This window comes from Ursus americanus, chromosome 3, assembly GCF_024610735.1.
Source record: "Ursus americanus isolate L20-20 chromosome 3, mUrsAme1.1.p, whole genome shotgun sequence".
In the NCBI taxonomy this organism is placed as follows: domain Eukaryota; kingdom Metazoa; phylum Chordata; class Mammalia; order Carnivora; family Ursidae; genus Ursus; species Ursus americanus.
This window is the reverse complement of record NC_142129.1, coordinates 69,443,709-69,467,916: the sequence shown is the minus strand read 5'-3', so window position 1 is coordinate 69,467,916 and position 24,208 is coordinate 69,443,709. Positions and strand designations below refer to the sequence as shown.

Sequence of the window (24,208 nt, the reverse complement as noted above, 5' to 3'; positions counted from 1 at the left end):
TGATTTACAGTGTGGTGGAAGGATGTCCTAGGATTTGGGGGCGGTGGTGCCTAACGGTAGAAATCCTGAGGCTTTTTACACAGACCTTTTTGTATATTGTTCTATGCCTACCTCCTATAAAAGAATCTCTGCTGAAGTGACTCATCATTATTGATGGGGTTGCATTGTATTTCTCAAGTGAGTTAGAGTAGAAAATAGCTTATTCTTGATAGTAGTAATGATTCTCTTATTTTGCTACTTTAATATCTTGCTTCCAAAACTTCTCTATAAGCATTGCTTTAGTACTTGTTGATTTTGAAGTATGTTTACAGTGACGTGCTTATTAAATTGTTGCCAAAAATTGAGTGTAGTGTTTTTACCAGTATTATTTTTTGTTCAGTGAAGGAAATTAGTGCTAGGTTTATTATGAATTGACAGGCCTGATGATTTGCTTTGTGTGAATGAATGTGTATGTGTCAGCATATCACATTCATAAACCACACCATTTGGTAATTGTTTCCATTTTTCTGTATTCAGAGAAGCTCTTTGACTTAATAAAACATCCCAAATAGAGCCCTATAACTACCTTGGTTGCATTTATTCTAGTTTTCCTCAACAAATTCTAGCGTATCCTTTTACCTATATAAAGTTATCTTTAATCTCTTACGTATACTTGATTATACACTTGCCCAGCCTTAGGCCTTGATTGGCTTTTGATAATGCTTACTATTCATTAAACTAGTACTTTAATTAATTTCCGGAGGTCTTAGTGTGTTCCCTAATACTACTGCATAAAATAAATGCATTGAAATATAGAACCTAATAACTGTACTTCTTACAGTATTAGTCTATACGTATCTTCATGTGGTATCATACTCCTTGAGTTAAAAGAGTGTTATTAGGTATTCATTAATTTTTTCATAAAGCTGAGAGATATAGTATGGTAAAAAGGAGTACTGGTTTCTAGTCTTGGTCTTCACAGTGACTATATACTAAACCTCTTTGAGATTATCAGTTCCAACCATCCAAGAGAAAACTATCTCCATTATCTCAGAAGACGTCTAAAACACTAATTTCCTGTTGATCTTTGATTGCTCTAAAATATATCCCATTTTCAGTGTATAGGCTTTAAGGCTAAATTGATTATTTTATTCCATAGTTAAGGCCAACCTGTTTTGTTTTGTTTTTTGTTTTTAACTCTTGTATCTATGGAAATATGCCTTCTCTAGTTGTTCAAAATGTTTTTCTCTCTCAGTTTATTTAAAGACAGACTTGGAAAACTCATCAGGTGAAAATTTCATATGTACATTTAATAATTTAAACAGTTCTTTATGGCTCATTATTTTGAACCATAGAAATGAAATACTAACTAAAACTTCCCCTTCTCTTTGTAGTGATTGTGTTCCATAGTAAGCTACAGGCACATATCACACACACACACACACACACACACACACACACACACACAATACATAACATAGCAAAAACCTCTTAATTATGGAGTTCTTCTGGAAACTTCCAGGTGTGAAGATAACCAGTAGCTTCATATAGGTTATTGCCATAGAATGCCTAGCCCTGAAGTTCCTCATGTTATATTGCTGCCTAGTTGACTTCCTTGTATGGATATTCCAAGAGTCTTTCAAATTCAGCATACCAAAAACTGTACTCAAGTCTTTCTGCCCTCTAGCTCCTCTTGGTGACTGCCTTCTTTCTATTACTGATGCCATCTTTATACCTTATCTAATCTTGATACCTGGATTTACCTTGGCCTGATTTTTGTCTTTGTCTTTTTGCATCAAACTCATGCCGCTAGTTTGCAGAATAAAGCTCTTCCTTTTCTCTTTTGGCCACTCTCTAACACCAAGTGCTTACGTTGAATCCTCACTTTGGTGTATTTATCAGAATTTCCTTAAGTAGGAAAGTGTGGTGTTTCACAAATATTAATGATTCAGAATTACTTAAGAGATAAAAGTAACACAGAGAGGAATGGGCTGCAACTGTTCGAAAGTTAAAAATGCTTATATGTTAAGCATTTATTAAAGACAAACCATAAATTAAGTGCCTCTAATTCTAATTTTTTTCATATTACAAAGAATCATTCCAGAGGTCAGCAAACTTTTTTTCTGTGAAAGTCAAATAGTAAATACTTTAGACAACAGCTCAACTTTGCCATTGTAGCCTGAAAGCAGCCATAGACAGTACAGAAACAAATGAGCATGGCAGTGTTCTGTAAAAACTGTTTATGAACACTCCCACTCGACTTTCTTATGATCTCCACATATCATGAAATATTCTTTTGATTTTTCTTTCAACCATTTAAAAATGTCTAGTTCATGGACTATACAGGAACAGGCAACAGGCTGGATTTGGCCCACAGTTTGCACTGGGACCTCTGTATTATGCAAAGAATTGGAAGAGGAAAGCACAGATGACTCCACACTTCAGAAGCTTATTTTAAATATAAAAAATAACATTTATGAAGCGAGTCCTATGTGCTTTAATTATACAAAGAATTTTTAAAATGCTGCGTAATAAATGCCCAATGCACAAAAATGGAACCCCGTTAAAATAAATCTTACAGGAATTTCATACAATAAATAATACACTTTCTTCTTAGTTGCTGAGTTTTTGTTTTTCTATTTCTTTGGAATACGGATGGACTTTGGAGAAGAATGATGAGTTAGATCTATTAGCATGGCCCAGTTAAAAGCCCAGTGATTTTTCTCCCCTTGGCCGACTTTCCTAAGAGCCAGACTAGTCATTAAGCCTCATTTTATTTATATTAGTGCTTTTCCTGTCATAGTGATTCAATAAATGGTTCATGTGCGAAGGTTATTGCTTTTGATAGTGTTTCATTCTTTGTAAAAAGCATTTTTTAAAATGAGCATTATCTTAGATATTTCCTATGCACCCCTGTCCTAGTTGCTTATTCAGAGCTTTAAGTGTAACTGCTTATTGTCAGATCAAATAGAGAACAGTAGAAAACTAAAGGTGGTAAGTCACTTTTCGCTTTACAGCCATAAGGCCTATTTGACACTTTGGCAGCTATCAGAGCATTTCACACTTCAATGAAAAGCCATAAAAACCATTCGCAGGTCAGACTGAAGAATTTTATTTAATTATATTGTGTTTTTAGCACCTGGAGTTTTAAAACTGAAAAGAATATAGAAGTTGTAGTCCTAGCTCAACAACTTAGTAACTTTGCCTATCTGAGCCTCAGATTTCTAATATTTATTCGAGAAAGTTATGACTTCATTATTGCCTCCAAAACATTAACGATGCTAAGGGCTATATTATTTATTTGGGCATTTGTTATAGTCATTGAAGGGAAAGGAAGACCATTTTAATTTTACTTATCCTGAAAGATTTCATGGGGACTAGTATGATTTGAGTGGGTAAGATTTCAGTATTTGGAGAAGGATACTTCAAATGTGCCTCTCAGACCTGCAGCATCAGTTACTCCTAGGAGCTAGTCATAAATATGAAATCTTGGACCCACCAGACCTCCAGATTCCAAATCAGAATCTCTGAGGGTAGACTCCAAGATGTTTTAAGCAAGTTCTTCTAGTTATTTGTTTACGTGTCAGAGTTTGAGAAGCACTGTCCTAGGTCTCTGACATATACAGGTTAAAGTATTTTGCAGAAGAATGATAAAGACAGATGACTTAAAATGAAGATAGAGGCCATACCAGGTAGAACATACTAAATGTCAAGGTCAAGAATTTGGAATTTATTTATAGAAAATTGAGCCATTGAAAATTTTTGATTGGAAAAGTACTATTAGGAAAGCAAACATAGTAAGATTAGCCTAATGGTTGTTATGTAGAATACATTTGAATGGGGTACTTGTAAAAGAGTTTCTTGAAGCCTTGCTACAAAGGATGGTCCTCAGTCTGGCATTGGCATCAGTTATTTAGAAACTTCTTGGGAATGTACAATCTCAGGCCTCATCCCAGACCAAATGAATCTGAATCTGTAGTTTTGTTTTTTTAAGATTTTTTAAAATTTATTTTGGAAAAAGAGAGTAGGGGCAGGAGCAGAGAGAGGGAGAAGCAGACTCCCCACTGAGCAGGGAGCCTGATATGGGGCTCGATCCCAGGACTCTGCGATCACAACCAGATCCAAAATCCAGAGTCGGATGGTTAACCTACTGAGCGGCCCAGGCACCCCCTGAATCGGTAGTTTAACAAGATCCCAAGATGATTCATATTCACATTAAGGTTTGAGAAACCCTGGCTTAGAGCATAGTCATTGGGACACCTACAGGGGAATCAACACTTTTTGTAAAAAGTACATATATCTAATCCCCACCCTGCTTCCCCCTAGTATGACTGTCAGGCTACCTGGATGATTCTTACAGTTTGAAAACCTTTGTGCTGGAATAGTGGTTGTAAACATGGCTTCACAAAAAAAAATCGCATAGTGTAGACTGTATCTCAGATCAATAAAATTGGAATTTCTGGGGTTGGAGCCCAGACATTGGTATTTGAAACTTCAGATGATTCCAGTGGGCAGCCAAGGTTGAAAACCAATGTAGTAGAGGGAGTGATAGGCATTAGATTATTGCACTAATTCTGGTAGGACCTGATAAAGAGCCTCGATTTGTGTGATGGTATTGGAAATGGAAAGAGTAAGGCAGAGGCAAGGGACATTATGAGGACTTGGTAGCATTTGGTGACTTGGTCAGTTGATACAAGAAAGCAGGGGAGACTAAGGGTTAAAAATGATGGAGCCTTTAAGAGCACCTGGCTAGCTCAGTTGATAGAGCAGCGCACGTGACTCTTGATCTCAGGATCCTGAGTTCAAGCCCCTCGTTGGGCCTAGAGCTTACCTAAAAAAGTAAAATGTGTGCATTAAAAAAAAAAAAAAATGATGGAGGCTTTAAAATGTTAATGTTAAGCTGTCTTTGGGTGATATAATTTTTCTCTCATTGGTTTTGCACATTTTCTATAACAATCTATCATTGTTTGTAATTAGAGTAAAATAAATTATTTTTAAGTAGAATGAGTGTAGTTTTGAACCTGGGTCACTTTGAAGCCTGCTGACAATTAATAGACATTAAAAAAGTGAGATGAGTAAAGGAATTGGTTGAAAGGAAGGGAGAACATACTGAGTTTTCATTTAGAGGGATGGAGATTGAGGTCTTAGATGAGCTACATGAAATGGTGTTCAGGCTATTAAAAATTAGTACTAGTTGTTTGGGAGTAAAGAATATAGATTTAGAATTGAGTGTTGTCTGTGTAGAGTTGACAACTAAAAGCAAGATAAGGTAGAGATGAGAAATCCAAGGAAAAGATTTTAGATTATAGACAAAGTCACAGCACCCATTTGGAGAATGCCTGTGTTTAAAGCAAGTGAAAAGTGGCCTATGAAGCAAACAGAAAAAGCAGAGAAGAGAGCTGAGATAATACTGTCAGGGATGCCAAGACAAGATATCAAGGGGAGGAGGTAATCAGTCCTGTGGCATGCTGCAAAGAAGTAAAGCAATTAGAAGACTGAGAAAGGTTGTTGAATTTGAGAGTACTAATGATTTTCAGAAATAACTGTTTTAGTGAAATGGTCAGGGTAGAAATCAGACTGCTGGGAGTAATTGAGTCTTTTGCTAAGGAAGTGGAGAGACAGTGGGTGTCCATCACTAATTTGAAAAATGTGGCTGAGAGAGAAAGGAAAATATTAGGAAAGTAACTGGAAGGATAACAGAATTAAGATAAAGAATGCCTGTACCAGGAGTCCTTAGAGAGTCAGAGAGTGAAGATAGAGGGGTAATGGAGTGCTCAAGGGCATACAGGAAATAGAGATGATGAAATGGTAATTTTCAACTAGAACAGACTTCAACAGTCATCTTGTTTTGTAACATCTTTTCTCAGGATTATATAAGCCTCATTTTCCAGATGGACCTGTGTAAATTGAGACTTAAAGAAGTTAATTGATTTGTCCAGAGTTCCAGCTATTTAGATTATGGATCAAAGGGGTGGGAAGGGATTTGTCTTGCATACTAGGGGCTGCTCTACCTCTCTTCCTCTGAGATTACAAACAGAAAGGAAGGCAAAATAAATGAACAGATGTGTTGAGATAGTGATAATTGGATGTTTCTTTTAAGGTAGAACATTTTATGTACCACCAAGTGTGCAAGAGAGGCTAAAATCACATTTGAATAAAGTATTCAGTTCTCCTTGCTTTAAGAGTGAGGAAAATGATACTTAAAATGCTTTGGTTGAAGCATTTAAAAACTACCTCTTCAGAACCAGATGTAACTCCCTTATTATATAAAAGCAAAACACCTGACTTTTGCAGCATCAGTTTCACTAATATCCCTACCTAATACATCTTTCACTTATTGATGGTCCCAACTTCATGCCCCAAATGTCAGCAAGCTGAAACACTTTAAGTACTGCTCCAGTGTCAAGCAGTACTGCTGTTAGCTAGCTTCTGTGCCAAAGGTACATAATGCTGATTTTCCTTGCCAGAACAAATGCTGCAAACATGGACACTGCATTTCATCACGAGTTACGAGTTTCTCTCCAGTGCCAATTGCAGCAATGAGATACAGGTCTTTGTAGTCCCCTCAGCTCCACTCCAGTGATTTGAGGATCCCTTTCAAAGAGAGATCACCAGTGAAGGCAAGAAATCTCACCCGAGTTTCAAATATGTTCAGCAGTGACTCTGAACAATGACTTCTCACACATCCCCTCTTCACACACCCATTTTTTTTTTTAACGCCAAAGAATGCAGTCTGCACTCCAGCATATCCTCTTAAGAAGGTTCCCCTTACCAATACTCTAGAATGGCACAACCTCTTAAATGTTGTTGTCTTTCCTTTTGTTAAAGACTGGGGCATTAAGTTAAAGATGATTTATCTTGTTTGCTAATATTTAGAATCTTTTCTATGGTAATATCTGTTGTAAAGTAAATCAGATCACGGCTTTGAAAGCTTTCCCAGTGTACATTTCAGAAATCATTTTCTGCTACTCTGAATAAAGAAAAAGAAAATAAAGTCGGCTTTCCTAATTCCATAGTAGTGAGAAACAAATAGTTAAGTCTCTGTTAGGATTGGATAAGCTGTGGGGCAAGCAGAAAGGCTAAACACAGTAATAGACTCTGCTTTATAAGTATGGTAGTCTGTGGGCTTTCTACAAGTCCCCAGTACTGAGTATATAAGGTCATATAAATATATCCATTTCAACAGCACCATAGGTAGTAGTCTAGGATCACTGCTTATCAAGATTTTTTTTTTAAAGGTTTTATTCTTTATTTTGAGAGAGAGAAAGCATGGACATGAGAGTGAGAACAGGGGGAGGGGCAGAGGGAGAGGCAGACTCCCTGCTGAGCAGGGAGCCCAACACGGGGCTTGATCTCAGGACCCTGAGATCACAGCCTGAGCCAAAGGCAGATGCTTAACCGACTGACGCCTCAAATTTTTACGTGCATAAGAATCTCTTGAACATCAGAATCAGATTCTGATTCAGAGACCTGGAGTGGGAGGGGTTTGGGTCATTATGCTGCAATTCAGCATTTCTTAACAAACTCCCAGATAGTACTACTGATCCCCAGACCACACTTTGAGAGGTTCTAGGTGGTAAGTAGCAGCTAATATGATCTTGCCCTCAGGCTCTGGAACGTGGCTGCAGCAGTGACTGCTTAGAGCTATGCCTAGCAAATTATTTTTGTAAAGGGCAGATGTAAAGAGTAGATATTTTGCGCTTTGTGGCCATGAGCCATATTTTTCTTGATTTGTTTCTATGCTTGCTTTTACAATTAAAAAAAAATTTTTTTAGCCGTTTTAGTGCTGAGGTATACCCTCAGCTTCAAGCAAGAAGCTGAAGTCATATCTCTTGGGCTTGTCAAATTAGCCCATGGCTTTCAGGCCCAACATTGATAGAAGTCCCTTATTTCATCAGGCCTCTTGGGATGACTGTAGAGGACTCGTTAGGATTCCAGTTCCAAAAGCAATAAAGGAACTTTATAAGAAGATCTCTATGTTTGTTGGAGGGAGGGGAGATAATTATATGGAAGAAAACTACCTTTTTATTTAATGCCATAAAAAATGAAAACTAAAACTATTCATATTTAGATCATAAGTAAGATCTGGGTAGAACTTTACCATGGACCCAGGATGCATTTGACTTCTTTTAATTTATGTGATCAATCTATTCTATTTGGCAGTACAATATCCAGTTATGGTTATGAGAAATTGGTCAAACTTTTGTGTGAATCCCAGTTCTTCTGCTTAATAGTTGGGTAACTTTGGGCAAGTTACTTAACTTTTCTGAGACATCATAATGTCCTGGGGTTTGTTTATAAATAAGAATGTGTACTTGAAATACTTGCTGTTACTGTTATTATGAGAATCAGCTCCATGACTAATTGTCAGGCTATTCTTTAAGGTATGTCAGGCTATTCTTTATGGTCCTCTTGGCATTTATGTCCTTCCTAATGTCTCTGCAGACATAACGAGGAAATCTCCAACAGCCTTTAGTAACAACATATTTAACTTTGCAAAACCATCAGAAACCTCAGTAGTAAACAAGTCAAGTCACTCTTCCATGTTTTATTTTGTTTTTACTCTTTCATGTATTTTTAAGGTGAGATTGCTTTGGGCAAAATCCTACCTTTAAAAATTGAAACATTATTTGATATAGTCTTTTCCCAACTTGGCTATCAGTGCTTATTCTCATCACTTATTTTGAGGAATATTGGAAACAGTTTTGCTTCAGTAATTTGCTCATCCTAATTTCAGTTCAGTGTTGGACTGCATAGTGAGGATACAAATGGAAACTTTTGTCTGCCATGTCAGGCATTCAGGCATTAGGGGTTAAAGTAACAGTATCAGCAGTGTTTTTGTTTAAGAAAATTTATAGAAATGTATAAAATCCAAAGCTTTGAGTAACCATAAAGTTTTTATTTTTAAGTAAAACTTTAGTTTTTTGATTGGACAGAATATTTAAGTATTTCTTTTTAAGTTTAATAAATTGGCTTTAGTTGTTACTGTTTTTAACCAAAGGAAATCATTCTAATATCAGTAAACAAGAATTGCCATCTTAAAATCAGAAGCCACTGGTATCTAAATAATTTTTGTCATTGCAAGTACAAACTGTTATGTTTTTGTTGTGTTTCATTATATTGTTAATTTTTTCAAATATGTGGCATGAAATGGCTTGTTTAAATCTGTGGTTGCAAGTTTTTGAAAAAATCTTTTCTAGCTTTTAGTAAAACATGGAGGAGACTTGTTTGCTGAGAATGAAAATAAAGATACTCCTTGTGATTGTGCTGAAAAGCAACACCACAAAGATTTGGCTCTCAATCTGGAATCACAAATGGTATTCTCACGAGATCCCGAAGCTGAAGAAATAGAAGCTGAATATGCTGCATTAGACAAACGAGAGGTAAGTTTTCTGGGTTTTTTTTAATAAAAAAATTATATGGATTTTTTTCTTTTCGTAAGTTTTAATTTTATTTATATGAATTTTGTATTAAATTTTATTTTTCTACTTAAAAATCCAGTTCATGTCATCTTCTTTGCATTGTGCTTAGCACCCTGTCATCTACATAGCCATGATTATGAAATACACGTAGAAAACCTGGAAGTGGTAACTATCCTGTAACGTATGTAAATATGTTTACTTGGATTTATTTTTTTTAAAGATTCATTTATTTATTTGAGAGAGAGCTCTGTGCACAGGGGTGGGGGAGGGGCAGAGGGAGAGAGAGAAATTCAAGTAGACTTCGTGCTGAGCACACAGGGCTCAATCTTATGACCCTGAGGTCAGACCTGAGCCAAAACCAAGAGTTGGACGCTTAAGCGCCACCCAGGCATGCCTGTTTACTTATATTTCAGTAGAAAGGCTGATGTGTGATATGAAGGCCTAACCATTCCTACTGTTCTAAAACTGCAGTCCTCCTATTCCTCAATCTTTCCCTGTCTTCTGGATTGCTCTTAACAACAAATATGCTTTGGTAACTTTTTTCTTAAAAAACAAAGATGACAATGCCATTTCTCCATTGACCACTCTTCACCTAGCCCTGCCCCTCTCCCCCTTCAGTTGTAGCCCCATATCTCTAATCTTCTGAGAAAAACAAAATTTAAGAGCTGTTTGTACATAACCGACTTCCTCATCTTCCATTCACTCTTCAGCCCATTGCAGTGTGACTTTCCTCCCTTCTGTTGTGATGGAAGGGCATTTGTCATGGACATCAAGAGTCACCACGTTGCCAAATCCAGTAGGTACTTTTCTCTCCTCATCTTACTTGAATTCTTCAGCAGCACTTGACACAATTAACTACTCCCTTCTTAGCGAACATTGTTCCCTTAGCTTCAGGGACATTGTTCTTTGGTTTCCTTTAAGTCTTTCCTGTTTCCTGTATTACCTTGATCCACTTAGTTGCTCAAGCATAAATGGGCAAGCATTCTAGATCCTTCACTTCTTCTTATATCCACACAATCTGGGAATCTTGTCAATTTTACCTCCAAAAGTGTAATCTAGATCCATTTACTCTTCCTGGTCTCTATTTCTACCTTCCAAGGCCCTCTACATCTGAGTTTCCTAACTGGCGTCCTTCCTTCTATTTTGGTCCCCTTAGAATCCACTTTGTACACATAAGCCAGAGAGACATTTTTAAACTTAAATTAGATCATATAAATCACTTAAATTACTTAGTGACTTTTCATTGTACTTAGAATAAAATCCAAACTATTTGCTCAGATACAAAACCTTATTTGGTCTCACCACTACCTACCTCTCCAACATCATCTGAGATCTTTCTCCCCAGCACATTTTGCTCTAATTATAAAACCTAGACTACACTGAGGCTTTTGCATTTTCTGTTTACTATATCAGAAATCTTCTCCCAGTTTTTCTCTTGGCTGGTTCAGTAGTTTTTTGTTTTTTGTTTTAAGATTTCATTTATTTATTTGACAGAGAGAGACAGCCAGCAAGAGAGGGAACACAGGCAGGGGGAGTGGGAGTGGAAGAAGCAGGCTCCTAGCGGAGGAGCCTGATGTGGGGCTCAATCCCAGAACCCTGGGATCACACCCTGAGCCGAAGGCAGACGCTTAACAACTGCGCCACCCAGGCGCTCCGGGTTCAGTAGTTCTTCAGAGAGGCAGTCTTGGACTATTCCTTCACAAATAGGTCCGTCTCCTTCTATTATTCTTTACCATAATACCCTGTCTGTTTTTTATAACACTCATCACATGCTATAATTATTTTGTTTATGTATTTACTAGTTTTTTACTTTTCTTTCCTATTATATTGTCAACTCCATGAGGGCCAGAATCATAACTGCCTTAATCAACAGAGTATTTTCAGTGTCTGACACAGGAACATCCATAGAAGTATTAAGTAAATTATAAGATACAATAAATTTTTTCCTCCTGAAATTATTCTGGTTCCTCCGTGTTCATTGCGAACCTGATTCTAAAAGGACTTAGACTAACTATTGTTTCTATGTGTTCAGAAAAATAACGGTATTGTTTGAGTTTTTTTCCCCATGAATTCCCAACAGTTTTTGAACTTCTGTACTCTCCAGATTGTTAAAGGAACTGAGTTTCTTGGAATTCAGAAATTTATATTTCTTTACCCTTTGTGCTTCTTAGGTTAGATTATTTTATGGGAATGCTTATTCAGATTATTACACATAGAAAGAGTGGCCGATGTCCTTAGCACTTTCACGTGGTTGTTGAATCCACACAGTAACGGTGAATAACAATTATGCTCCCTTTTTTTAAGTGAGGAAGATAAATCAGGAAATAGTTGAATAATGTACCAGGATGAAAATGAACTAAACCCGATTCTTTTGACTTCTCCGTTTGCTCTACTGCCTTCCTTTTCATAATCCATCATCTTGAGTCAGGTATAAAAACTATTCCTGTAATAATATAATAGTTTAGTCAGAAGACAGCATTAGAATAATAATATTCTAGAAATAATGTGATGTGATTAAATTGAAAGACAATCAGGCTTTTTTTTTTTTTATCAAAGATACTATCTTAACTTATACGGAAACCAGAAAATAATAGCACTCATTATCAAGAGATTTAAGATCTAAATGAACTTAATATAATTATAATAAACTATTAAGTTAAAAAAAATTACAGAATAGTTTGATACTAATTATATAGAAAAGACAAGTAAGTATTCAGTGAAGGTTGAAGTATACCAAAATGGTAATTATAGTTATGGATAATTTTTTTACTTTTATAGTTTTTTCTATTTGCATGCATTTCTTAAAATTTATGATGAGTATTTATTGCTAAAGAATGTAAAAAATTTCCTCCTTTCTGACTTTGCCCCACAGTGGTAACAATTTCTTGTGTGTGCTACAAGACTTAAGCAAACCTATGTGATAGAGAATTTTCAATGCAAAAGTAAGGTCATATAGTATATTGAGTTCTGCTAAAATATTTTTGTAAATTTTTTAATTGAAGCATAGTTGACACACAGTGTTACATTAGTTTCAGTTGTACAAAATAGTGATTCAACAAGTTTATATGTTATGCTGTGCTCACCATAAGTATATGGTCACCATAAATTGCTACCATATGTCACCATATAATGCTATTATAATACCATTGACTTGATTCCCTATGCTGTACCTCATATTCCTGTGACTTATTCATTCCATAACTGGAAGCCTATTGCTCCCACTCCCCTTCATCCATTTTGCCCACCACACCCCACCGTCCATCCCTCTGACAACCATTAGTTCTCTGTATTTATGAGTCTGTTTCTGCTTTTTGTTTGTTTATTCATTTGGGTTTTTTTAAGATTCCACATATAAGTGAAATCATACGATATTTGTCTTTCTCTGTCTGACTTATTTCACTTAGCATAATACCCTCTGGGGCTATCAAAGTTGTTATAAATTGCAAGATCTCATCCTTTTTTATGGCTGAGTAATATTCCATCAGGTATGTGTATGTCTACCACATCTTTACCCATTCATCTATCAGTGGGCACTTAGGTTGTTTCCAATCTTGGCTATTGTAAATAATGCTGTAGTAAACATAGGGGTACATATGTCTTTTCAAATTAGTGTTTTTGAGTTCTTTAGGTAAATACCCAGTAGCGGAATTACTGGGTCATATGGTATTTCTTTTTCTAATTTTTTTTTTAAAGATTTTATTTATTTATTTGACACAGAGAGAGAGGGACAGCCAGCAAGAGAGGGAACACAAGTAGGGGGAGTGGGAGAGGAAGAAGCAGGCTTCCTAGCAGAGCAGGGAGCCCAATGCGGGGCCTGGGATCACACCCTGAGCCGAAGGACAGATGCTTAATGACTGAGCCACCCAGGCGCCCCTCTTTTTTTAATTTTTTAAGGAACCTCCATACTGTTTTCCACAGTGGCTGTACCAATTTACATTCCCACAAACAGTGCATGAGGTTTCCTTTTTCTCCACATCCTCACCAACTCTAAAATAGTTTTTCAACTTAACAGTATATCATGAACATCTTTCCTAAGTCAGAACATATGATCTACATATTTTAACCATTTACCTATTAATTTAGATATTTGTTGTTATTAAAAACAAGGCTAAAGTGAATATTTATGTACTTGTTACATACATATCTTTATCCAGTTGTGTCATTATTGTGGTTTAAAACATGAATCTTAAGCCACACTGACTGGATTCATATCTTACCCGCATGACTGACTTACTGTATGACCTTGAATAGGTTACTCAATCTCTCTGCTTTGGTTTCTTCTTCCTTAAAATGGAGATCATAATGGTCCCTACTTTATAGAGTTGTAGTGATCCTTAAATGAGTTAGTATATGTAAATACTTAGAACAGCACCTGAGTCATTATGTGTGTTATGTAAATGTATGCTATTATAATCATTATCATATCATTATTGTTACTGCATGTATATACACATTTTTAAAGTATATTCCCTATAAGTTTGTAGAAATTGGTGTTGTGGATCATGAAATATATACATTTTATGGTTTAATAGATGCTGTTAAACTGTACTAAAAGATTATATCAATTTATTTTCTTCTAGTAACATATTAGAGAATATTAAAGGATATTGAATATTAAGAATATTAAAGAATTTATTCACATTTCTGCTAGCATTAGATATTATCAGTGTTTTTACTTTTTGCTAGTTTAGACAAATGGTACCTATTTGAATTTATTTGATTATTCTGTGAATTGATTATTTGCTTTTTTTCCTGTGGATTGTTTGTGTGTTCTTAATGCTTTCCAAGAAAACTTTGTGTATTTTTCTATATCCCAAGTTCTTCACTTAGGATATTCAGAGATGTAAATTTTTCTTCCTCTATGGCTTCTGAATGTGTTTTCGTGTTAATATATATTATAATCATATACCCCTATATTTTTTCTAGATTTATAGTTTTGTTTTTAATCCATATTAGATTATTTTTGCCTATGATTTCATAATGTAAAAAGCAATACTTTCATAACTGCTTATATGCAAATGTTTATAGCATCACTATTCACAATAACCAAAAATTGAAGACCACCCCAATTTCTATCAATAAATGAATGGATAAATAAAATGTGTGGTGTACATATACAATGGTATATTAATCACAAAAAGGAAAGAAGTACTAACACATGCTACAATATGGGTCAATCTCAGAAACGTGCTATGTGAAAGGAGGCAGACACAAAAGGTCACATGTTAAGTAACTCCATTTATATGAAATATCCAGAATAGGTAAATCCATAGAGACAGAAAGCACACTAGTGTTTGCCAGTGTCGGGGGGAGGAAGGACTAGGAAGTGACTACTTAATGGGTATGGGGTTTTATTTGGGGATGATAAGAATGTTAATTAGATGCATGTAGTGGTTGTACAACATTGTTGAACTGAATTGTACATTTTTAAATTGGAGGTTTTTTAAAGATTTTATTTATTTGAGAGAAAGAAAGGGAAAGCACAAGTGGGGGTGGGGAGGCAGTGGGGGGAGGGAGAAGCAGACATGGGACTCGATCCCAGGACCCTGAGCTCATGCCTTGAGCCCAAGGCAGATGCTTAACCAACAGAACCACCCAGGTGCCCCTAAAATTGTTATTTTTAAGTAATGTGTGTTTCATAACAATTTAAAAAATAAAACCAAAAAACAATGCTTTCTTTAAAATTCATTTTGTACCTTCTGCTTTGACCCTGATCAACTTTTGGATTATTCTGCCTATGCTAATAGTTTTACATGGCCTGCTATCTAATTATATTAAACTGCATAATTAGGTAGTTTAAAAGATTCGTATTCCCGAGGTGTTTATTTTAGCTAAGTTTCTCAATTCAGTTAATGATCTGGACACTGTATAATATTATATCTCTATAATTTCTTCTTGATACATTTTAATTAAATTCTTTCCTTCAGATTAGTTTATAAATGGATAAAATCTATTTCTTCATCCCATCATTCAACAAAACTCAGTGACTGACTACTCTTCCAGACACTGTTTTAAGAGCTTGAGGATACAGTGAGGAACAAAGATAAGCCCCTGCCCTCTAGGTGCTTACGTTCTAGCATCAATATAGATGCACACAATGAGGTTAAAAAGTAAATGAACACAATTTGTGAGAGTGGTAACTGCTATAAGGAAACAAAAACAAGGTGATGTGTTGAAGTGATGGCTGGGAAGAGTGTATTTAATTTACATAAACCTGTAAAGACAGAGCAGAGAAACTAGTGAATATTGGACCTAGCAGGGGTCAGGCTCGGTAGGACTAGACTGTGTGACTATATGTGGGTAAATGAAGGGAAAAATGGAAAAAGATGTTGCTATGAAAGCCATCTAAAGAATCCCCCCTCCCAGTTCCTCTCCCAGTCTATAACTCAGGAAGGCTCAGGCTCTTTTTCTGGCAGGGCACCCATATGGTGGACATTGCCTTAGCTGGCTTCCCTGGTTAGCAGGTTTAGCCTACTGTGCACAAGCAGCTGCCTTCCTCTGAGATCAAAGTACAGATCAGGGTAGACCAGGCCTTGATTCCAGGAGAGAGCAGCCAAGTAAGAAGAGAGGAAACTGAAACAAAGGGAAGGGTCTGAGAATCCGAAGACTTACTCTAGCTATTCTTTCCCCTCTCTCTTCCAGGCTAAGCTCATGAATCAGCTAATGAAAGACTAATGATATTGAGAGGAATTAGAAATATTCTCTTTGTTCCCTGAGTGCCTTTCACATCTTCTAAAATTTTAACAATTACTAATATATTTGTTAAAATAATAACAATTACTAATATATAATAGGTTTATATTTACTAATATAAATTTTAACAATTACTAATATATGCTAATATATATATAAAATATACTAATATATTTAACAATTACTGATATATTAGTAATTTAACAATTACTAATATATAAATATGAATATACATTTTTAACAATTTTTTCATTTTTTAACAAGTATGTTTTATCTATATAATTGGGAAAAGCTGTTTTCATTGTGCAAAGAAATAAAAACATATTCTTCTTTCGTAAATACTTTGTCATAGTCTTTTCTGAAACAGTTTTTGAAGATACTATCACTTTATACATGATAGTCAAAGGGGAAGGGGTACAGTTTGTATGTTGGGCTCTCATATTTTTTTCAGTGGTATTTTGGTAGCAGAAGTATGCACTGATGCAAAAGAGGTACTTTTATTAGTTTCCTTTTTCTTTCTGTGTATTTGTACTGACTGCTTTGAAGGTTATTTCTAGATTGTGTTTTATCTGAAAATAGAAGCAGTTTATCTTTGCAATAAGAAAGAGAAAGGCACCTTCATTTTAATCCTTCCTGCGGAAGAGAGGGCTAGTGCCCACTTGGGACTGAGCAATGTATTGAAATGCTTCACATGACCTAATTACAGTTCTCTTGCAGAGATTCGGAGTGAATATGTTACATGTTCCTGAAGGCAGTAGGTCTTTCTCCTTCAAGAACTATTTTTCTTCCATTTTCTTTAAACCTAAATTTAAAACTGAATTTTTAAAAACTTAATCCATGTAGATTGCTTTATATTCTCTTTTTTAACATATCTAAAATCAAATCTCTTTGGCTAACACAAATAAAGTAGAATGATAGCTAATTTTAAAAAGATCATTTAGACCAGATGTTATATGGAAGTGTTGAATCACTGTATTGTACACCTGAAACTAATATTATACTCTATGTCAACTAACTGTAATTCAAATAAAACCTTAAAAAATAAAAAGAATATTTAGGAAATAATACCAGGAAATATTCAGTTGCCACCACTAGGAATATCAGGAAATACCCATTCTCATTGCTGAGGCAGGAGAGGTACTTGGAATCCCAAGTCTGAACTTGGAACACATTTTTTAGAAGTAATGTTCTACATAGTCTGTAAGTTCTATACTGGAGTGAGTACCATAAATTTAACCATAAAAGGATTTCTTAGATTTTTGCAAGGGAAAGTGTGGTTCATAAATTAGCTGAAAAGCAAACTGTACATGATAATTTGGGGATTGTAAAGGTCAGGAAATTTATCAAGTCAACTGAGAAAAATTATCCCCATTGAACAGAATCGCAGTCATATGTGGTTAAATAAGAATTGATGAAGGGAGGGCACCTGAGTGGCTCAGTTGGTTAAGCCTCTGACTCTTGGTTTTGGCTCAGGTCATAATCTCGTGGGCATGGGATTGAGCCTCCCTCCCCTCCCCATCGGGCTCCCCATTGAATGGAGAGTCTGCTCTGCCTCTCTCCCTCTGCCCCTTCCCTCACACGTGCGGTGTCTCTCTTTCTCTTTCTCTCTCAAATAAATAAATCTTAAAAAAAAAAAAAAGGAATTGATGAAATGGTTTCCACAATACCCCACAAAAATGAAGCAAGAAATAAAGACAGTATCTTATTCTAAAATATCTGTAAATCTACAAAAATGGATGAGGTTTGGTAATTGTCCAGAGTTCTCTGGAGACTGTGATATGTGCTGCAAGAGGACATCCTCAATTGTCGGGAATTTCTACTGCTTTTTAAGCATTCGTCTTTGGCCTTTAGTCTATGCTTACTGTAGTAAGCTGGTTACAACTGTTTAAAAGAATTGAAATAGATAATGTATCAATGTTAATGCAGTATTGAGTAAAAATAAAAGGGAATTGCCTAAATATATATAATGTTATCCTATAATGTTATGACAACCATACATCAAATTCATGATAGTGATTTCCATAGGCAAGGATGGAGAGAATTAGGGAAATGTAATGGGGAAAACATATCACAGATTATTTTAGCTTTTACATAATCCCCCCTTGTCCCCTCCTTCTGTTACCTGCAGTCAATCCAGAAGCAAATGATCTTCCTTCTGAGGATCCTTCTGACATTATCTCAGAAGGTCAATAGTAGCCTAACACTGTATCAACATGCCTATGTTATTCACCTCACTTGATCTTATCACACAGTCATTTTATCATCTCACTTCATCACAAGAAGGGTGAGCACAGTCCAATAAGATATTTTGAGAGACAGAAACCACATCCATACAACAACTACAGTGTATTGTAATTGTTCTATTTTATTATTGTTGTTAATCTCTTACTGTGCCTAATTTATAAATTAAACTTTATCATAAGTATGTATGTATAGGGAAAAACAGTATTACAGGGTTCAGTACTATCCATGGTTTCAGGGCTCCATGGTGGGGAGTATTGAGACACACATTCTCCAATGGATGAAGGTGGAGGGGAGACTACTGTATAAAATATTGCTTCTTTTGTTTCACTTTGTTTTAAAAAGGACTTGAACAAGTATGGCAAAAATGTTAACAGTAATTGTTTCTGAAGAGTGAAACACTTGTAATTTAAATTCTTTATATCTTTTCTGTTAAAAGCAAAGATAAAAGATAACAAAAGAATAAAAAACATAAGATGATATAGTACCTATATAAAGAGCATTAACGAACACTTGAATAAACAGAGATAATATGTTTATGACTAAGAACTCTGAATAGTATGGCATAGTCACATTTCCCCAGGTTAATTAAGAAGTATCATATAATCCCACTAATAATCCAAGTTGGATCTTAATAAGTGTAACTGTTTGGTGGTTAAACTCAATGAACGTTTATATATTTACATGTATAATTGATTTGTATAAAGCAAAGACTGGATAAAAATACTTGAGAACTTTAGTCATGATTATTGCTCAATGGTGGTGTTTTTTGTCTTACCCAGATTCTTAAAATTGTAAAGTAAGATGTTCTTATTATAGTATGGTGCCTTTATTTTAGAATAATAAGGTTGCGTGAACCTTGGCATTCCACTTTCTAGCTTATGTAAGACTTGTGAAACAGTAGTTGGAGGTCCATGATAGTGGAGCACACAGAGTCTTTTTAACTTCAGTAATCAAACTGAAACAAGAAGATTGAATTAAATGATTATTATATATATTTGTTTATAGGCATTTAGGATTTCCTAAGAGTGTAACAGCCAATTTAACTTGATTTTCTTCTTTTCAAAGCCATATGAAGGATTAAGGCCTCAGGATCTTCGTAGATTGAAAGATATGCTTATTGTGGAGACTGCAGACATGCTTCAGGCTCCATTGTTTACTGCTGAAGCTTTACTTCGAGCTCATGGTAATGAAAAGTGTCTTATGCTTCTGATAACATGGGTGCCTTTTGAAACTTTCCAGAATTAAAATATGGCTATATTACTATTTCAATATAAAACAAAATAGTTTGTTAAACAAGCCTAAGTTGTTTTTTGTGTAGTGGTTACTGCAGTACCCAACATCCTCAGAACATTCTGTATTTTGGAGTATAAACTGGCTATAAATCATAGAGGAGAAATGGGAAATTTGTGTTTAAAAACCAAGCTACTAGGGGCGCCTGGGTGGCACAGCGGTTAAGCATCTGCCTTCGGCTTAGGGCGTGATCCTGGCGTTATGGGATCGAGCCCCGCATCAGGCTCCTTCGCTATGAGCCTGCTTCTTCCTCTCCCACTCCCCCTGCTTGTGTTCCCTCTCTCGCTGGCTGTCTCTATCTCTGTCGAATAAATAAATAAATTCTTTAAAAAAAAAAAAAAAAAACCAAGCTACTAAATCAGCTTATGGATTGTCTAATTTTAGAAATGTGCCTGATTTTAGCAGGGTTCAAAGTTGGAATCCATAGTCCTAGTCCTAGTTTTAACATTAGTTATTACTAAGGTCAATTAAATACCTAACAATTGTGTTACTAGTACTGTCAGTTACATTTATTTTATATAAAAGCTGTTTCTCACCATGAAATGTACAAAGTGAAATTATGGAGTCAACATAAGAACATATTATCCCTTTTAATTTTTTTTGTTTTGGGGTTTTTTGTTGTTGTTTTTAAGGACATTACCAACTTTACTTAGGAAAACTGCTCAGCTTGTTTCAAGTTCTTCGTGATACTTAAGGCAGCCATTCTGGTAGTTGTCACATGCTGAGTTGGACCCTGTCGTTGCACAGTTCATATTTGTTGTTTTGGCTGGTTTTAAAGATTAGTTTCTTCTGATTTATTATTTTTAAAAAGAGAAAGGTAAATGGCTATTCTGCCTGGCCTTTCTGGCTGTTTGAACTATAAATCTGTATCATCTATACTAAAATAGAGTGTCAACTTCCAAATTTTTTTATGTAATCTTTTGATCAGAAGGAATTTTAAAATTCCGTACTTCATCGCCCCTTGGTCATCACTGTAAATAATTCAGTATATAACTTTCTAGAATCCCTATCTTCAATATTGATATTTCCTAGGGTTCTGTACTTTAGATTATTTCCACTTTATATACCAGTGGCTCATAAATTTTAGTATAAATAAGGATTGCCTGAGAAACTAACCAGAGATCCCTAGACTATTTCCAGAGAGTCTAAGTCATTAGGTGACGGGTGAGGCTTAAAAATACATGTTGTAAAGACGCCTACCAAGTGGACCAGTTCTCGGAGAAACATTGCTATACACGTTTATCTAATGAAACCGAAGGTTCAAAAATCACCCAAACAATAAAGACTGTATCTACAACCTGACTTTAATAAAGTATTTGAGGTTGGGTTTCTAAATGTCTAACATTCTTTCCTCAACCTAAGGATGTCCACACCTAAACTCCTCTTTTCTCCCACTATCTTAATACACAAGCATCGCATTCATCAAATTACCCTGCCAAAAACTTGAAAGTCATACTTCACTCCACCATGCCTGTTACATTTGGCCACAGTCTCATCATTTCTCTTCTTAAGTGTCTCTCATCCCCCCCCCCCCCAAACTCCTTCTCTAGCTCTTTCCATCCCATTGCCACTGACTTAAATCCAGGCCGTCATTAGTTTCTATCTAAATCATAGTCTCCTGCGTCCTGGTCTCCAGTGTTGTCATTCTTCTTTCACCCTATTAATTTTTCATATTGCCATTAGACTGTTCTTTTAAAATGCACATTTGAGCATGTCACTCCCTTGCTGCAAAACCCTTCACTGGCCTTCCACAGACTAAAAGCCTTCCAACTCTTTAGTAGACCTTTGTGACCCAGATTTCTTTACCTGGGCTGTCATCTCCCCATTTCTTTACTTACCCACTCTTGCTTGTCCATAGAAACCATGTCTTCCAGGAAACCTTTTCTGCTTATGTGTTCCCAAGTCTGCACTGAGACCCTTCCTGTCTGTTCCTACTACATCCTGTGTCATACAGTTACAATACAGTTTTATAGTAATCTCTTTATTTGCTTTTCCTCTAGATTAACCTGGGAGCTCTTAGAGGGTAGCTTTTAATGTTTTTTGTCTCCACAGTACCTGACATATGTTAAGCTCTCAGAAAATGGTTATAGAATGAATAATATACCTGAAGTGTTATTTATATGTACATTACTCCTGCACATATTCTGTTGCCCAGAATTCAGTCGCTTGGCCACACTTAACTGCAAGCAACAGTTCTACACTGGAGCATTTTTTGTGTACTTATAACCATTTCTGCCGCAGGTATCTACATTCACCTAGATAATGTATCATAACTCTGAGTCACAATATATAGAGAATCTAAGTTCCATGAAGTATCACAGCTCTAAGTTACAATATATAAAGAATCTAAGGCTAACTTTACCAAAAATTTTTAAAAGGAACATTTTCATCTCTATTTGTTTATATTGTGTCATCAAGTATCATTAAATGATCAACTCTAGGGGCACCTGGGTGGCTCAGTTTGTTAAGCATCCAACTCTTGATGTCAGCTCAGGTATGATCTCAGGGTTGTAAGATCGAGCCCCACGTCAAGCTCCATGCTGAACATGGAGTCTGCGTAGGATTCACTCTCTCTCCCCTGCTGCCCCTCCCCCCCTAAAAAAATGATCAACTCCATTTTTGCTCCATTGATATTTTCCTGAGTTAGTTCTTTTACAAAGTAGGGGTTAGTTCTAATAAGATGATAATCCAATTGAATTTTTTATTTGGTATTATCTATTCTGTGATAACTTTTTTGATAACTTACTTAATAGTTCTATATTTCATTTCCCTATTTAAGCATAAAATAGAGGCCAGCAGGTTTTCAAATGGACATCTTTATTGTTTGGGTAATACCAGTAACAGTGACATTTGATAATCAAATAAGATTTACAGAGATAACTGATGGTAGTGAATAAAACAGTACAGAGAACTACAGTATAGAGTAATTGCTCTCAAAACCAGGATAGGCTCTGCTTCAGAGCTATTAAACTGAACTATTTGGAAGATTTATAGATTATATCCTCAGTAACATTCACTCAGCTTTACACAGGAAAGTAGAGTTGAGTATTATATTATCTGTTGTCAAATTTTAGTCCCAAGGTAATGAAGTTGACCTAGATTAAGCAGAAATTAAACATTAAACAGAAATGTTTGGCAGTATTTACTGAGCAGTAATTGACTTTTAACGGAAGACTCTGTTAGGAATACAGAGGTCATTCTCTGAGTATTTCCTCAGTAATACAAGTAACATATAATTGAATGCTACCAAATAAGAAAATAAGTAAAATTTACAAAATACGAGACCAAGGGTAATTTGCTTATGCTTCGAATTAGTTTATCCTGAAGTATTTTTAAAGCTCCTTTGAAGACTCATCATCTTCTCTAGGCAATTAAACATCAGTGGTCTACATCTTCTCACTCTGCTCTCTTCCTAGGAAATGATATCTTCTTCCAAGGTTTCTATAGGTACAGATTTCTCCCTCTGGACTAGACTTCTTGTCTTAGCTCCACACCCTTGTATATAACTGCCTATTTTAAAGCATCTCTAGGATATCTCAAAAGCACCTTAAACTCATTATGTCTAAAACTAAAATTGTGCACTTCCACCTGTACCTGATTCTCTCGCATTCCCTATTTACATAGGTGCCAACCAGCTGGGTAAACCTCGGACTCCAACTTTCATATATCCTGTCCTTCAGACTCTATGTCCTATTGTCACCAAATTGTCACTTTCACCTTCCATGTGTTAAACCTCTCTTTCTCTTTATCTCCACCTAGCCCTCACTTCCATTATCTCTCACTTATACTACCCATTACCCTCCTATTTGGATTGTGTTTCCTCTACTCCTGCCCTATCTAGTTTCTTTGTTATAGTCAAAATGATCTTTTCAGATCTGATCATGACATCCTGTCCTTCCTAACCCGAAGCTCAGCTTCTCAGTGACTTCCTATCACTCCTGAGCCGACGATGGAAGTGTTATTAAAAAGTCCTGCATGATTTAGCCCCTGCCTATTTTTTCAGCACTCATCTCATGCAGTGCTTTCCCTGTGCTCTCCATGCTATAGCTACATTAACCTTTTTAATTTCACAAGGATGCCATTTTCCCTCCTACCACAGGGACTGTGAACATGCTGTGTACTGCCTGTCTAGAGTGTCTTTCCCCCTCCCTTTTACTATTTGACTCCCACTCATCTTTCAGTTATCCACTTCAGGCTATTTCCCCAGAGTCACCTTCTCTGCTGGGAAGTCTCTACCTGTCCTTCATGGCACTCTGACAGTGATGATTCTTTTACTTAATGTCTTTTTCCTTGCTAGACTGTAAGTTTCATGAAAGCAGGAATCCTGCCAGATTTTTCCTCCCATTGTATCCCTACTGCCTGACACAGTGCATGGCACCAAAAAGACATTCAGTAAATATTTTGCTAAGTGAATGATGCAATACAATCCAAGCAGAAGTTGTGCTGAAAATATTTATAGTAAATAAGACTAAAATTTAGCATATTTAGTATCTGTTTATAGAAATTATAGTTCTTTTTTCCTTTATTAAAAAGTGACATAGTGGGTACTTTTGAAAAATAATCTCACTGGTCTAAGAAAA

At 35.8% G+C, this 24,208-nt stretch overlaps 1 protein-coding gene across 4 annotated transcripts in view; it reads left to right on the top strand.

Annotated features, from left to right (window-relative positions):
* The window catches only part of ANKIB1 (ankyrin repeat and IBR domain containing 1), a 165,207-nt gene that overhangs the window by 69,917 nt on the left and 71,082 nt on the right, over positions 1-24,208 (top strand). For all 4 annotated transcript variants that reach the window (XM_045793273.2, XM_045793271.2, XM_045793272.2 and 1 more), the window contains exons 4-5: positions 9,180-9,362; positions 19,404-19,521. In XM_045793273.2, coding sequence (XP_045649229.2) covers positions 9,180-9,362; positions 19,404-19,521 — 301 coding nt within the window. The remainder of the gene's footprint in view (positions 1-9,179; positions 9,363-19,403; positions 19,522-24,208) is intronic.